General features: G+C 55.4%; 1 protein-coding gene across 1 annotated transcript in view; it reads left to right on the top strand.

Moving 5' to 3' along the window:
• The first annotated feature begins 582 nt into the window (after nt 1-582).
• QSOX2 (quiescin sulfhydryl oxidase 2) overlaps nt 583-15,668 on the top strand; it is a 31,836-nt gene continuing 16,750 nt past the window's right edge. Inside the window, exons 1-2 of the mRNA XM_077850490.1 lie at nt 583-898; nt 14,368-14,468. Of these exons, the coding sequence (XP_077706616.1) occupies nt 583-898; nt 14,368-14,468 (417 nt within the window). The remainder of the gene's footprint in view (nt 899-14,367; nt 14,469-15,668) is intronic.

The following is a 15,668-nucleotide window of genomic DNA, read 5'->3' as shown; positions in this document are numbered from 1 at the left end:
CCTGTGTGTCTGCCTCTCTCTGTGTCTCTCATAAATAAATAAATAAATAAATGAATAAAATCTTAAAAAAAAAAAAAAAAGTCAAGTCAAATACAGAGACCCACGGCCGGTAAAGCTGTCACCAGGGCCCCTGCCCCCAGCCCCTGGGCCAGGGTGCTGCGTCCACGGCCCCGCGGGAGGCCGGGGGAGGCCGGGACAGCAGGCTTGCAAAGACAGCAGCGGCGCTCTGCGGGACCGCACCCCAGCTCGTATCCAGGAGGTAAAATCTCGTATTAAAAAGTCCAGGTCTGGGTAGCGGACTCTCTAAGGCCCAGGTGGGGCTCCCGGATAAAGCACAGTCCCCGCTCCCCCAGTCCCCCCACTACCCCCGTTAAATGGGAGTTCCCCAATCAGCAGCCCAGCGTAGGTAAGTCGAAGAAGGTCCCTAAATTTGCATTGCGGACGCGGGACTTTTCTAGTGGCTAAACCCGGCGACCCCGGGGGGGCGGGGCCTGACGGGCGCGGGGGCGGGGCCGGGCGCGCGCGGCGCACGTGACGCCGGTTGCCAGGGTGAAAGGTCAGGCGCGCCGCGGCACTCCCAACATGGCGGCGGCGGCCGGGGCGGCGGCGGCGGCGGCGGCGCCGCGCAGCCGGGGAGCCCCGACGGCGGCGGCTCGAGCCCGGAGGCTGCCCCCGCTGCTCGTGCTGCTGGCGGCGGCGGCGGCGGGCCCCGGGGCGGGCGGCGCCGCACGGCTGTACCGCGCGGGCGAGGACGCCGTGTGGGTGCTGGACAGCGGCAGCGTGCGCGGGGCCACGGCCAACAGCTCCGCCGCGTGGCTCGTGCAGTTCTACTCCTCGTGGTGCGGCCACTGCATCGGCTACGCGCCCACCTGGCGGGCCCTGGCCAGGGACGTGCGAGGTGAGGCGCAGCCCTGGAGGCGCGAGGCGGAGCCGCCGGGAGCCGCGAGGCGCCCCTCCCCGCGCAGGTGGGGCCCCCGCCCGGGCCCCTGCCCTGCGGCTTGCTGACGCACACCCCCTTAGGCGCCTCGGTACGTCCCGGTCCCGCCCCCGAGCCCCCTGCCCTTTCCGCCCTCTGTGGCTGGGGGCTCCCGGAGCCGGCACCGGAGACCTCTGCGGCGGCCGAGCGGGACCACGTCCTCCGGGCCGCACGGTCGTGCTGCCTGCTGGGGACCGGTCCCCGGGCTACTCGCCGGCCCGCAGGCGGAGTTGGGGGTGGGGGCGTCTGCGGCTCCCTCCCCGCCGGCGGGCTGAGCTGTCCAGAGGCACGGGGGGGCGGGGGGCGCTCCGCAGCCGGAGCTGTCCTCGGCCAGAGTGAGGCCTGGCGGGCCGAGCTGGTGCGCAGCTAACCTCTAATTATGTATTTCCGTGGGCAAGAGGACAGCAAATTGCTACGCTTTCTGCCTGTACTTTGAGTCTTATATCCTTTGTTGTGATTTTTCTCATAGCCAAACAGATTCACCGACTTTTTAAGAGCCTAAATAGGGTTTTTGTGCAAAAGTGTCAATGACGATCTGTAAGATGGGTTTTCCTCTTACCTCCTGGTCTTGGGATTTTTGATTCTGAAGACTTTGTTCTTTGAGCTCATGTTTTCTTAAGTCCCCAGTGTCTGGAACCCAGGGGGTGGACAGACAGCATCTTAGTAGGTTTTCATAGAGCCTTTGCTCTGAGGACAAACAAGCATTTTAATAACAGGAGAACTTTTCAGGGGTTGTGTTTCAGTGGCAGAAACACAGATATGTACATTCACGTGCAGGTACCCGTGACAAGACATTTGTCGCCTGTTTTGTGCATATTTTGGTTTTCTCCTATAGTATCTGAAATATAAATAGGGTGAACCCGATTTGAACGTTGCAAACTATTCTGTCGTCGAACCAGCATGTAAGGATGTCCCTGGAACTTGGAAGGAAGGTTTCTTCTGGAAATGAAAGTGGTAAAATCTGTACCTAATGGTGTGATTAACTCAACTATTAACTAAATAAGGTTACCTTAACAAGATTGGACGGTGTCCAAGTCAGGAGGAAGACGACCTGAGACGGAAGGGAAATACAGCTGAAGGTGAAAAGCAGCTGTGGTCTGAAAAAGGATAGGGACGCCAGGGAGCACTTAGAGCCCTCAGCACCAAGGAGTGGCCCGCTTGGGGTCCCCAAAGAGAGGTCACCTGGGAACTTGTTAGAAACATGTCACCACCCCAACCCAGACCCACTGGGTCAGAAACTGGAATGAGGCCCAGCATCCTGTCAGCACAAGCCCCAGGGCTGCAGGATTACTGTTCTCAGGAGCACCAGCCCTAGGAGACACCTGCAAGGAAAGGCTCATGGCCAAGAGCACCAGGAAACAGCCCATGAACTCCCCCTCGTGGATGTCCACCACACACAAGAATTCCTCAGGAAAGAAGTTGGCCAAGTCTAAGCCTTTGCTTCCTACGTGATCTATCACAGGACGCTTTTTTGTGCCTCATTTCAGCCAACTCCCCATGGAATCACTGGAAAAGAGCCCCCCAACCTCCCCAGCTGGCCAGCTGCCCACAGGGGATCAGAAGCCCATCGTTCCCTGTGGTCCTGAGTGAGCACTGGCTTCCTTCCCCCTGTCACCACTTTGGCCCCATTGTGAATTCAGCTGTCCAGTCTCCCAGGCACAGAGACCTTGCACTGGGCCCCCTTGGTTGCCTCTCTCCACCCCTCTTGAGATGGAGAGTGTCCATTTCCCATCCACCGCCACTCCGCCCCCAGCCTCAGCACCATCTCCAGGCTTCTGGAAAGTGGGACAGGCTCTGCTCCCCAGTGAGATTGGTGGGGGAGGCCGTGGCAGTGGCACTGTTTCCCCTGCCATCCCTCCACCCCTGCTACCTGAAGGGCCTCTGCCGTTTGCTCAGAAGGGACAGGAAGCCTGAGGAGTGGTCTGCAGAGGGTGGGGCTCCTCCTCCCCAGCTCTGCAAGCCCTCTCTGCACACAGCTTTGGGATACCTTTGTTATCCTAAAAGATTTAGATTGAACTTGAGCACTTCACTGACGTTTTCAAGATTTTGAAAATGAATGTTTTTCCTTCTAAGAAGGTGGCTTAACAAACAAAAGGTCTACTGTTGAGTGTAACCAGGTGTTGTTCCAGTGTTTATGTGGATCTAGCTCAGCCTGTCACTTCTAAATCCTTTGCAAAACAAAACTCTGTTGTGCTCCTGGAAATCATTTAGCCCAGAGCTGTGGCATTAGGTCCCTCTGTGATGCCACATCTTCTTACTCCAGAGATGAGACATCCATCCCATGGCCCCTGAGCTGTCTCTGAGGTATCTCTGTGGAGACGTTGGTCAACTCAGGGAATATCCCGAAGCCTCAGCATCTGTTCTTACGGGTCTCGCATTTACTCCCGTCTTGCCGAAGTGGGGCAGATTTTCTGTAACAGGGCCCTGGAATTCTAGGTGAGGCTCAAGGGCAGCCCAAGACTTAGCAGGCAGTCACTTCCAGCACATACCTTTGCTTCCTGTCCTGCAAGGGGGTGTTGGTGCACCCATGTCGCAGAGGGTGACCCTCGGAGGCCCCATGAGGCTGAGTCATTCACTTAGGGTCATACAGCTGAGTGACAGGCTGCGTGGCTCCGGGGCTCATAGCTCACTCTGTGGCAGCAGTGGGGCAGGTGCTTGTTCTTGCTGCCCAGAGTCCACTCTGGCTTGCCCCCCTTGAGTTCCTCATTCACCATATGGTCTTCCCACCTACCTGGCTAGGCTGCAGGTTTCTTGGAGATGAGCCGGGACCACTTGGTGTTCCCCATGGGCCCATGTTCCAGTGGGGCTGGTGAGTGATGGGGGAGGGGTGCCGATGGCAGTGGAGTGACAGATCAGTGTACCTCCAGGGGTGTGCTTGCCAGACTCTGGGTTGGAGGCAGGCAGGGCAACAACGACCTGTTACGGCCCAGGAAGGCCTGTTGTGCCCCTCACCCCTGGCGCCGGTTAGCCTGAGTGAGACACGCCCGTGAGACCCAGACTCTGTGATGACTGTGACCAGAGGAGTACTGCTGCAGCATTGCCAAGCTCAGTGAGAACCCAGGTCATCAGGGCCACCAGGAAGATGAGCTGGGGGACTCGGGCAGTGTTGTGAGGCTTCCAGGAGAGACGATTGCATCCAGGATGGCTGTGTCCCATCACACCTCTGGAACAGCTGCCCTGGACTGTGTGTAGGACTAGTTTAACTCCACTACACCGAGCGCTGGGGTAGGAGCACCATGGAGACCTTGGTCCATCTCCACTCTGAGGATAAACTGAGGCAGCATACCAGGACTCTCCAGCCACCTCCAATAACTTCTAGATAACTCACTCTGGCCTTTGCTTATCAGTACATGGGCTTAATTTCTACCCAGGCCTGTGTGTGTGTGTGTGTGTATATATATATATATATTTTTTTTTTTCTTTAAGTAGGCTCCATGCCCAGCGTGGAGCCCAACATGGGGCTTGAACTCTCAACTCTGAGGTCATGACCTGAGCTGAGATCAAAAGTCAGACACTCAACTGACTGAGCTCCCTGGGTGCCACTACCCAGGCCTGTATAGCTTCAACTTGCACTTGATCTTGGGAGTCCTCTAAAAACCCTTGTTTAACCCAGAAGGGGTCTACACCGAGGGAAAGAGCGTCCTCTGGTGGCTGGAATGTGCAAGCCCCACCACCCAGGCTTCACCAGGGTAGAGAACCTCCTTGCAGCTCCACCTTCCAGACAACCTTCCTCTTGCCCGCTCTTTAATCCCAGAGGGTAATGATCCTGTACTATAATCACTTTCTATGACAAATTGATGCTTGCTTACAAATCCGACTTCTATAGACTTTTTATTAGAACGTGGCAAGTAGTGGTATGAGGTTTAATCCTGTAGGTTGTCATAGAGTTGCTTGACAGGTAAACCTGAGATAAATTTTAGTTTGCTGTTACATAGAAGCTTAATTATTTGATGAGTGTTTTTAAGCCTTTGGTCCTAAAAGTGGGCAGGCTTGTGAGCAGAGTGTGACTTGCTCTGCGGATGCCTCCCAGCTAGTGCCCTTTAGCTAGTGCCCTTTACCCTGGCTTTCGTTGGGGGTAGCCTGACACTCGCCCAAGCAGGCAATTTGCATTCGATTTGGAGTGTTTCTGTCCTTTGTGTGTGGGATCTAGACAGGTGGGAAAGGCAGGAGGAAGGGAGGGCACGAGTTCAATGAGGCAGATACCCCGAAGCTAAACCTTTGAAATAGTTTGCATTTTATTCGATAAAATAGACTGTGTCTTTTGTGTTTCCGTGAATGCCTCCATCTGCCAGCACAGGGACTGCTGGTGTCTCTGTAACCGAAATTCTCCTTCATCTGCTTTCCTCATAAGCCTTCCCGCCTAGTGCAGGGCAGCTTCCTTTCCAAGGCAGACAAAGACCTGGTGAGGCGTCAGCCTGTGCCTCCACTCAGCCGGCCAGGTTCTGGCAGGCCGGAGTGCTGTGCCTCCAGCAGAGCTCCGCAGACACACTTGACGACGACAATCCTGGGGAACCAGGGCAGGCGGCTGCCTCTGTGTGCCGGCACAAGGCACTGACCTCGCCTCATCCATACTCCTCTGTGCTCCCCCCGGAGGTAGAATTTGCATCCTCCTTCCACACGTTGGAACTTGTACTGGTTACATTCCGTGTGGCCCTGGTAGGTACGGAGAAACAGTGAACCAGGCAGGAATGATCCAAGTGGAGCCTGTGCCTCAGAGGAAGGGACAGTGAACAGAAACACAAAAAAAAAAAAAAAAGAAAGAAACACAAACAAAATGAGGTTCGTTGTAGGTCATACATCCTAGGAAAATAAGCCCAATGACTAGATTGGCACAGGGTGGTGGAGGAAGACCTCGCATGGCATTTGACATTCAGAAGATGAGGGGCATGCCACAGCAAGTGCCGAGACCCTGTGGCAGGCAGGACCGCAGGCGTCCAGAGGACTGCAAGGGGCCCTTGTGGCCCTCGGTGGTGAATGAGGAGGTTCTGATGGGTCAGGCAGCAGGTGGAAGCCCATGGCTTCAGGCTTGTAGGCGAGATAAACCATGGTCTCATTCCTGAACGGAAGGAACAGCAGTTCTAAGCAGCGGGTCGTATGATCTGATTTCTATGTTAAAAAATCTCTGGCTGTTCCCTGGAGAACCGAGCACCAGTGACCAACAGGGGTCAGATTGGAACAATGTGAGCGAGCCCCAGCAGGGCAGCCATCTTTTGGGGATGCTGATGGACCCAGGCGGGTACAAGAGCCGTAGGCACTGTGACACTTGTCTTTCCACAGCAGTGCGGGTGTCTCAGAGGTGACCCTTCGAGTTTGTGAACAGAAGGAAAGACTGCATTCTAGGTAGTGTTGCATTTTTGGATGGATGATTTTTGGGCAAAACTCACCAAGTGAGATATCTTCCCTCCTGGAAGCACGGGAGGCATGGGGATTTATGGCATGTTTCCAGGCACAGCGGCTGCCTTGGGCTACTTTCCATGCTGAGCTAGTTTTCTTCTACATCTTGCCATTATGAAACATTATTTAAAACCCACAGCTATGAAAAAAGAGGGGTGGTGTGTCCTCTGTGTCAGGGCCTTGTGTCATGGGTTCCCCTGGGGGCTTGCTTGCAGGGGGGCTGCACCTGCATCAGACTTGGCATGCTCAGTGTTGGTTAGGGGCTCTGACTCTGAGGCTACATGTTAACTCACACACCTCATCTGCTAGGAGCACACAGCTTCTGTCCCGGAGGTGAGGGGCTTCCTGCCCTGCTGGGCATCAGCCAGCTTTGTCTCGGAGCCTACTGTTTCTGGCAGGTTGTGTGCTCCGTTCACCCACCCCTGACCTGGTCCTTCAGTGCTTGGGTCAGGAATACTTTTGAGGCCTGTTTGTCCTGTGTTTGTATGAGACCTGCCTTTAGCTTTTTGGAAATTAGACCCTGACACTAGCTGCAGTGGATGTGGTGTCTGGAGCCCTCCCACTGCTGGATTTACCAAGCACCTCGGTTATCAGGGATGGCAAAGGAAAGACTCCTGTGCTGGAGGTTTTCTGGGAGCCCCTGCAGAGCCGTCCAGCGGCATGCGGCATGCCAAGGGCCTCGCTCATGGGTGACATTGCAACTCTGCCCTGTTCACTGTTATGATGAGGACAAGCAGGTAGTTAAAACCTAGGGAAACCAAACTTTATCTTTTAAATTTTTTTTAAAGGTTTTATTTATTTATTCATGAGAGACACAGAGAGAGGCAGACACATGGGCAGAAGAAGCCGGCTCCCTGTGGGGAGCCCGATGTGGGACTCGATCTAGGACCCCGAGATCATGACCTGAGCCAAAGGCAGATGCTCGATCACTAAGCCACCGTAGTGCTCTATCTTTTTCATTTTTAAGCCACCAGCAGTTGTGCTCTATTTCAGAAGGGCAGGGTCCACCTCCTGGTGCCTGGGAAAGTTGAAGGAGCTTTGGAGGCTGAAAAGCCAGAGCTGGTGACTGTGGTCTGTGCCACTTCTGTTTTCCCCATAGTAGCATCTGTGACCTAGACCATGTGCTCCCCCGAGCCTGGCTGCCCCGACTTCTTGCCTGGGCAAGTAGCCAGCACCCTTGGGAGGAGAGCTGGCTCCCAGCTTCCAGGGGGCAAGGAGGTGCAGGACCAAGGGGCCTCTTTCAGTTGCATTTTGGAAGGTTGTGCCTGGGGCAGTAGGTGAGGGATGTGTGCTGCCAGGGCCAGGCAGGGGGGAGGCGTGTGGGGAAGGTTCAGGGGCTCCACATACAATGGGTCAGCCGCCCTCCACTCTGGCCCTAACTCCTGGGTACTGGAGAGGGGAAGGTTGCTACTGTGCCAATAACCTGTGCCCAGTTCCTCCAAAATCCCTGGGGCCTGAGAGTTGTGGCCGAATATGAACGTTGCACCAGCTGTGGGGTACGGACTGGGCAGGACCCTCTGTCTACCCAGAATCCGGGCGCTGGGCTAGAGACCTGAAGTGGTGTTGTCTAGACCTTGCTCGCTGTAGCTGCCAGAGCCCCAAGGAAGGCTGCTGCCCTGGGTATTCCTGCACCCCAAGAGGGGTGGCAGCCACTCTGCAGTCCCTCTGCTACCAGGACCCTGCACTGCCCGTCAGCGGGATGTTGTGCACTCACCACGTTGCAGGTATGTCTGGGTCCTCTGTACATGTCAAAACAGAATCGCTCCCGAGACCCTCAGCCTCGCAGGCACTGGTCCAGCCCGACTCGAGCTGCTGGTACTGACTGTCCTCCCTGCTGCCTGCCTGGTCTCTACCTGGAGCTGTCTCCCCTCCCATCCCCACCTCTCAGACCCTGGTCAGTTGCCAGTGTCTGGTAGCACAGCAATTGCCAGGGTCACTGGGAGTTTGCTGTTGATTTACACGAGTGTGGGGTCCCCTGCTGCCCCACTGGCTATGGGGAGGGCTCAGACCACATTCTGGCAGCAGACGCTTACCGGCCTTGCCGTGAGTGGGATGTGTGGCTGTCAGTCAGCCCAACTGTCCATCTGACCCCCTTAGAGGGTCGATATTATGTGTCCTCTGTTCTACGGGCGGGGCAGCTGAGGCAGACAGACCGAGAAGTTGCCTAGATTCTCCAAACCTGGTAAGAGGCAGAGCAGGATGTAGGGGGCATGGTCTGCTTCCAGACGGGTGTCTCCATGTCATCCGCCACTGGCTGCCGTCTATCAGCTACAGATGGGCCTGCTGGTGCTGGGACAGGACAGGGCCCTCTGGGGGCACCTGGCAGGTCAATGGGAATGAGCTCAGTAAAGGGGGCAGAGGCCAGGACATGGTAGGATGTGACCTGAGAAGGACCCGGAAGGATGTGTAGTGTGGCTGTTGGGGGCGGGGTGGGGGGTGAAACGCATGGAGGCTAGAGGACCAGAAAAAGCAAGGGGCCTGTCTGGACCGTTTGGCTGGTTGAGAACGGCCTTGCTCCCATAGCGCAGAGCTGTCAGGGTCCTCTCGGGGCTGTGGCCCAGTCCCAGCTTGCTGCCATCTGTGTGGCGGCATGGCAGGTGGAGGAGGCCTCTGCCCCGGACGGCTCCCAGGGCCCCATTGTGTGCCAGTGCCATTGCCAGCCCAACCTGCCTCGGCCTTGTCTCCTGCTTCTCCAGCCAGGCATCCCCTTTGTCAGGCAGAGAATTATTCCCCACCATTGCCCTGGGCTGGTGCATTGTCAGCACTGAGTTGGCAAGTGTGATCTGCCAGTCATGTGTGGCTCACCCTGTGTGCCCTGCGTGGAGATCCACTGGAATGGCATGCTCAGGTTCCATGTGTCATGAATGTCAAGGGGCAGAGGAGGTGAGGAAGGTTAGCCACCTGGCACTCCTGTGCCTTCCTAGTTGCTGTCTCTGTGCTGTCCCTAGTTGCCAGGGGCAGAGGGCTCCTTGTAGCTGGGGTGCCCCGGAGGCCAGGGCGAGGGAGGCAGTGCAGGGAGCCCCTCACCTACCCTGTGGGGCCTTGGCGCTCTGTTCTCTCGCCTGTAAAGTAGGAGGGGTGACAGTCACATCGCAGGCTTGGGCGTGAAGCTGAAATGGGATCACACGAATCAGTGGGCTTGTAGAACATGGAGTCCTGGGGATGCCTGGGTGGCTCAGCGGTTGAGTGTCTCTGGCTCAGGGCATGATCCCGGGGTCCTGGGATCAAGTCCCACATTGGGCTCCCCACATGGAGCCTACTTCTCCCTCTGCCTGTGTCTCTGCCTCTCTCTCTGTGTCTCTCATGAATAAATAAATAAAATCTTTAAAAGAAAAAAAAAATAACACTGAGTCCTACACAAGATGCAAGAGGTGATGAGGCTGTCCTTGCAGAGCGCACGGCATGGAGTTGGTCAGGTGAGCTCTAGGGGTGCCGGGAGTGGGAAAGGGTGCTTCTGCTGTGTCACCGCACTGGGTGCTGTCGGCACGGCTGCACCCTGCGGCTCTGGGTGGGGCTCAGCACAGATTGAACATGGTTCCTGCCTGAATGGTTAGGCCCATGGTCAGGTGGAGAAGTGGTAGAGAATATGTTGGCAACACAAGGATAAGTTGTTTTCCAGAGAATTGGTTTCCTATATACTTAAGGAAACATGCTGCACAGAGGCTCGTGGAGGAAGTGGTTGGTGGTTCCACATGTAACCGTGTGGGGTTCAGAGGAGCACAGGCTGGATTGGGAGGAGGGAGGCGGAGGGCAGAGGGAGAGCACGGTGCTGGTAAGACGCTTGAGCACTTGGAGAACGTGCAAGTCTTCTGTGTGCGTGCTCCGCGAGCGTGATGGTGGGTGACAGGTGGTGGTGCCGCCAAGGTGATTCTGAACCCTGGGCAGTTTCCTTAGTCTCTCCAGCCTTCACCCTCCTCATCTGTAGCATCCTGCCTATTTCACCAGGCAGACTGCCACAGTAGGGGTTTGGTAAGAAAGCTTTGTAAAGTACTGCGTAGTGTACTTTGTTTTGGAAGCAAGACCAGTGGAGAGCTTTTCTTGCCATTTTTAACTGTGCTTGGGCAGGGAATCAGCAGGCTTCTGTGGAGGTGACATTTGTGTTGAAATTGATGAATTAAAAAAATAATTAAAAAATAAATTAAAAAAATAAAGAAATTGATGAATAAAGCAACAAATAGGGCAGCCCGGGTGGCTCAGCGGTTTAGCACTGCCTTCAGCCCAGGGCATGATCCTGGGGACCTGGGATCCAGTTTCATGTCCGGCTCCCTGCATGGAGCCTGCTTCTCCCTCTGCCTGACTCTCTCTCTCTCTCTCTGTCTCGCATGAATAAATAAATAAATTTTTTAAAAAAGCAGCAAATAAACGTCAGAGGGAAGTAAGTGTGTTCCACCCAAGGAAGAGGAGGTGCAAAGGTCCTGGGGCAAGAAGAGTGTGCTCAGACCTGTCTGTGGCTTGAGGCAGAGAGTGAATGAAGGAGAGACAAGGGTACAGGTTAGCTGATGAAATATGTGGTGAGGGGCTCCATCTGGAAGGTTCCGACAACACACAAGAAGTGATCTTACCTGCAGATGTTCTTGTCTTGCTGAGAGCTAGGCATCCTCTGAGGCCCCTTACAACCAAGGTTGGGATTTAAGAGTCACATAGTTCAACCTTGATCTGAATGTTTTCTTTCATATCGTGGGAGAGCAGTAGGTGGGACCAGCTCGCAGATATTGGGCCTGGCGGAGTCCAGCTGGAAGGAAGAGGGCAGCTCAGGCAGCAAGCAGGTTTGGAGGGAGTGCAGGAGCCTGGCTGCTGCCCTAGGACACATACTGTATCCTGCGCTTGCTCAGAGCGGGGTATGTGTATGAGATGGGGACCATGTCATCAAAACTGCCTGCTGAGTCACAGAGTCACAGTCGGGGGTGGGAATGGCTGCAGAGGGGGCACAGAGACCAGGGGGCGGTTTCAAGGCCTCACTCTGATCTGGGGCTGCGAGCTGAGCCTAGGCCATGGGTGCCAGAGAGTCTTCTCGAGGGCACAGCAGCACCCAATCCTGCTTTTGTGGTTACCGGGTTGTGATGGCAGGGCTGACAGCCATTCCTCCCCCCATGCACGAAGCTCGTGTGTTCACTGTCTCTCGTGCCACGTCTGACTCCAGAGGATTATTAAAATGTGGCTGGTGTCACCGTGGCCTTGGGTCAGGTTTTATTCAGCATCATTGTCACCTGCTGTGTCCTGACCCACGGAGTCTATTGTGTGGGGTGCTGTTTGGAGTCTCTTTACACCAGGAACTCCAGGAAGGTAGGAACTGGGAAACAGAACAAGGAGCCTGCAGGGCACACATGCACAGCACGGTGTCCACCCTGGGATTATGGCGTGCATTTGCTTCTATACATAAGACACACTTATTCAGAAAAATTAGGAAAACTAGGAAGTCAGACCAAATCCTACCATGAAAACCAAACCATAGTGAACGTCTCAGAGTGCATTCTTTCTGGTTTGTTTTTTTTTTTCCCCCCCTGTTTCTGATCTGGCTTGATTATTCATCATGATTCTAGTGAATGCTCAGTGTCAGCCCTTGGGGCAGTTTTTCATTTTCTTACGTACTTTTTCTGGGCTGTGGGTGCTTTTTTTTTTCTTTTAAAGCATGAAATGACAGCATGTCGTGGAAATTCCCAGTAAATGGTGAAATCCTGTGTTTGTGAGGCAGGGACAATGTAGCAAAGAGGAGGCACTTTGCAAGATGAATGGGAAGAGAAGCGAGGATGACAGGCTGGAGAAGGCTCCCCCGGCAGGGCAGTGGGAACTGCCATGGGGGGTGCTGTATACAGGGTGGGGGCCCTCTACCTTGGAGGGGGCCATGTGCAGGGTGGGGGCCATTGCAGTGGAGGGGCCACCGCGGTGGAGGGAGACGTGCAGGGTGGGGGCCACTGCAGTGGAAGGTGCCTTATGGAGGCTGGGGGGCTGCTACCTTGGAGTGGGCCATGTGCAGGGTGGGGGCACTGTGGTGGAGGGGGCTGTGTGCAGGGTGGGGGCCACTGCAGTGGAAGGTGCCTTATAGAGTTTGGGGGGCTGCTGCCTTGGAGGGGGCCACATGCAGTGGAGGGCGCCACTGGCACCGGGCTGAGCTCCACGCTCTGGGCCATCTGCTACACTAATTGGATGAGAGTATTAACTGTTCTTCCTTAGTTCCATGTAATTCGAGACTCCGGGAAGATGTGACCTGTGGTTCAGGAAGGTTCTGTGATTCTTGTTTTGAGACATCTGAAATGGTCCCAGGACACGAATTGGTTTCAGGGGAGCAACATGAGTGGAACTGTACTGGTTTTTGGGGGGTGAAAATCAGCTGTGGCTTTTTTTCACTTGATTCTTCGAATTTTAATGATAACTGGTAAATGTGTAAGGGCAGAGGAAAAAGGGGAATGTTTTTTAGCACAAGTAGTGAGTTAGATGGAAAACTGGCAACTATGGAATTGGCAACGTACAGGAGCCCTTGTGTTGGGGATCTCGTCATGACCGGTGTCTTCTCTCCTTCCAGGCATGTTTTTAATGTAACCTCTGAAGTTCGAGATCATAGCCAGTATGCAGAGAAAACGTTTATGATGTGATTTTCAACCAGATTACTGGTTTAAACCCGTGGTGTCCTGTCAGGATGCACGGCAGCACAGAGCCTCTCAGGGGCAGTGACATGCTTGGGAGCCCAGGAGGGACCTGCCCATCCCTTGGGTGGCCCGGTTCCTCCAGGTCTCTGTCAGGTGTCAGCACCTGCCTCCACTGGGCCACACCTGGGTGCTCCTCATGCTGTGAGTACTCTGCTGCTGTGTGTCTGCAGACTGCCGTGCTCCTGTCCTGCTTCCTCAGGCTGTCCCCTAAGGAGCCGGGAGCTGTTTGCATGGATAACCCTAACATCCTAGGGAAAGGGATCAAATCTTGTAAAGAGAGAACCTCACTTTTTGGAGGATATTCAGGAAGCCATGCTTTAAGACTGGCAACCACAGGATTGAGCCAAGCACTTCCCTTCCTGTGTGCTCTGAGCCTCAGGGTTGCCATGAGCTGGGTTCCTCTGTACAGAGGGGCCCCAACCATATGCGAAGCAGGGACGACCAGCCACCCATCTGGAGTTTGTGTCTTCCTGGTGGCTGTCAGTGAGAAGGGAGGGAGCCAGGGGTCACCCACCTCCTCGTGGAAGTGCACAACACCACCTGGGAAGCCACCTCCCTGGAGGATCAGACTCCAGTCTCCATGTAGGTACAGGATCAGGGGTGGGGGTGCCGTCAGCACAGCCCTAGTGCTGGGAGGCCACCCGATGAAGGATCCGGGGTCTTTGACAGGAAGTACCGGGGATTGCAGAGCAGTAGATGACCTGACACGGTCATGGTCTCCCGACCAGAGAAACGTGGGGAGATGTGAGCCCTGAGTAGAGAGTGTTTCCATGTGACTTGGTGTGACTACAGCCACTGCTGGCTGTGACCTGGTGATGGGATGGTTCCAGAAGTGGATGGGAGCTTGGAGGAAGCGAGCGGCCTGGCCAGAGCTGGTGTGACCTCTATGGTATTCACATGTGGTGACATTCCCATAAGAAAACCTTCAAAGATAGGCAGAGTATATATTTAAACCTTCTCCTGTTCTACTCCCAGGACAGGTGCCAGCATTCAGGGGGTCTGTGGGAGGCGTCCAGGGGAGATAGGAACTGCTTCCTGGAAGGACCGCTGCTCCAACGCTGCAGCGCTGGTTCTTGTTTACGTGAGTGCTGGGGACCGTTCTCTCTCAACGTGCCTGCAGGGTCCCTCGTCTGCAGGCACTCTCCTGGCCCTGATGGGAGGCCTGTGGTGGCCAGCACACTCAGCAGAGGTCTGTTTGCCATGTGGTTGCCATGGGAGACCCCTCATCCCATGGGGGCTTCGTCCCTCTCCCAGCCCAACACAGGAATGTTCTGTTCATGCGGGTACTTGATTGATGTCCCATGGGGGGCACAGGCCCAGCCCCACCCTGAAAGTCGCACTCCCACTTTTCAGACTGGGCTGCAGCCATCCGCGTTGCTGCCCTGGACTGCGCGGAGGAGGAGAACCATGAGGTATGCCGAGCCTACGACATCCACTTCTACCCCAGTTTCCGGGTAAGCGCCCCTCCCCCCGCCCCCCCCCTCCCTCCTTCTCTTCTCTCTTCTCCTATCCTCCCTTCCACCCAAGGGACACCTTCCTGCGGCATTGTGTATGACTCCTATGCTTGGGCACATAGGGGTGTGCAACCCAGAACTTGGCAGGAATGTGTCTGCACATCCTCCTGTTCCGCCCTCTTGGGTTGTCCATGTTGTTGGGGGGTGTTGTACATGCACACCCAGCCCCCCACTCATACCCAGTCCACAGCAGGAGCAGAAGATGGGGAGGTCTGCAGTGTGCAGACCCGGTGGGCATGGGCCAGCCCCGGGGGTGGGGGTCTCTCCTCCCCGCTCCCCTGTGTGTGTGACCCATGTCAGGCTGGGCCCCCTCCACGTACTGTGTATATGGCGGGTCGGGTTGTCAGAGGGACACCTGGTGGGTGGCCTGAGGGTGGCCCCGCATGCGGATTTGACCCTTTTCTTCCACTGGGGGCAGAGAATAAACAGATCTGTTGAGAAACTTCTGAAGAGGCGCATGCAGGGTCTGTGCCCGTGTGTGTGTGTGTGTGTGTGTGTGTGTGTGTGTGTGTGTGTGCATGTGGGCCCACGAATGCTTCAGGACAGTATTTACATCCTAGAAAGCCTCTGAGGAAGCTCGGAGGGCCCCAGTCTTCCAGTCCTGACACCTGTGCTGTGTGTGGCTCAGGGCCTGATGCTTTCCCTTTGCTCACCAGCCAGGCTTTGTGGTGGCCACGCCTCCACCTGCAAGTGACACTTCTCTGGAGTTTTGCTTGCTGTCTGCCTTCTTGTCAGAGTTGTATTTCATTTTAGCCGCACATATAGGATGCTGTGCAGGCTGTGCGCGCTGGGCTTCCTCTCTCCTGATGAGCGGGGGTTACCACGAGCACCCCGCACCCTTGGGTGTGGCTTCGGTTCCCTAAGGACACCCCTTCTGCCCCCCACGCGTGTGATCGTGGCCACGTCTTCTATTCACCAGCCCTGCATCACCCTGTTTGCTCCTACTGTTTGCCCCTTTGCTCTTGGGTAGTTGCAGGTTTTTTCCTGACTCACAGGAGCCCTGCATATGTTCTCCACACTGACCTTTCAGTTGTGAGAACTGAGTCTCTTCATTTGGTTTGCAACTCTCCATCTTGGCATTTCTTCGCTAGAAGAGATTAATTTTAACGCTTTCTTCTGCTCCAAGATGCTCTGTAGTAC

This window comes from Canis aureus, chromosome 16, assembly GCF_053574225.1.
Source record: "Canis aureus isolate CA01 chromosome 16, VMU_Caureus_v.1.0, whole genome shotgun sequence".
NCBI lineage: Eukaryota > Metazoa > Chordata > Mammalia > Carnivora > Canidae > Canis > Canis aureus.
Note: the sequence above shows the minus strand (reverse complement) of the source record. Positions and strands in the feature narration are given on the sequence as shown.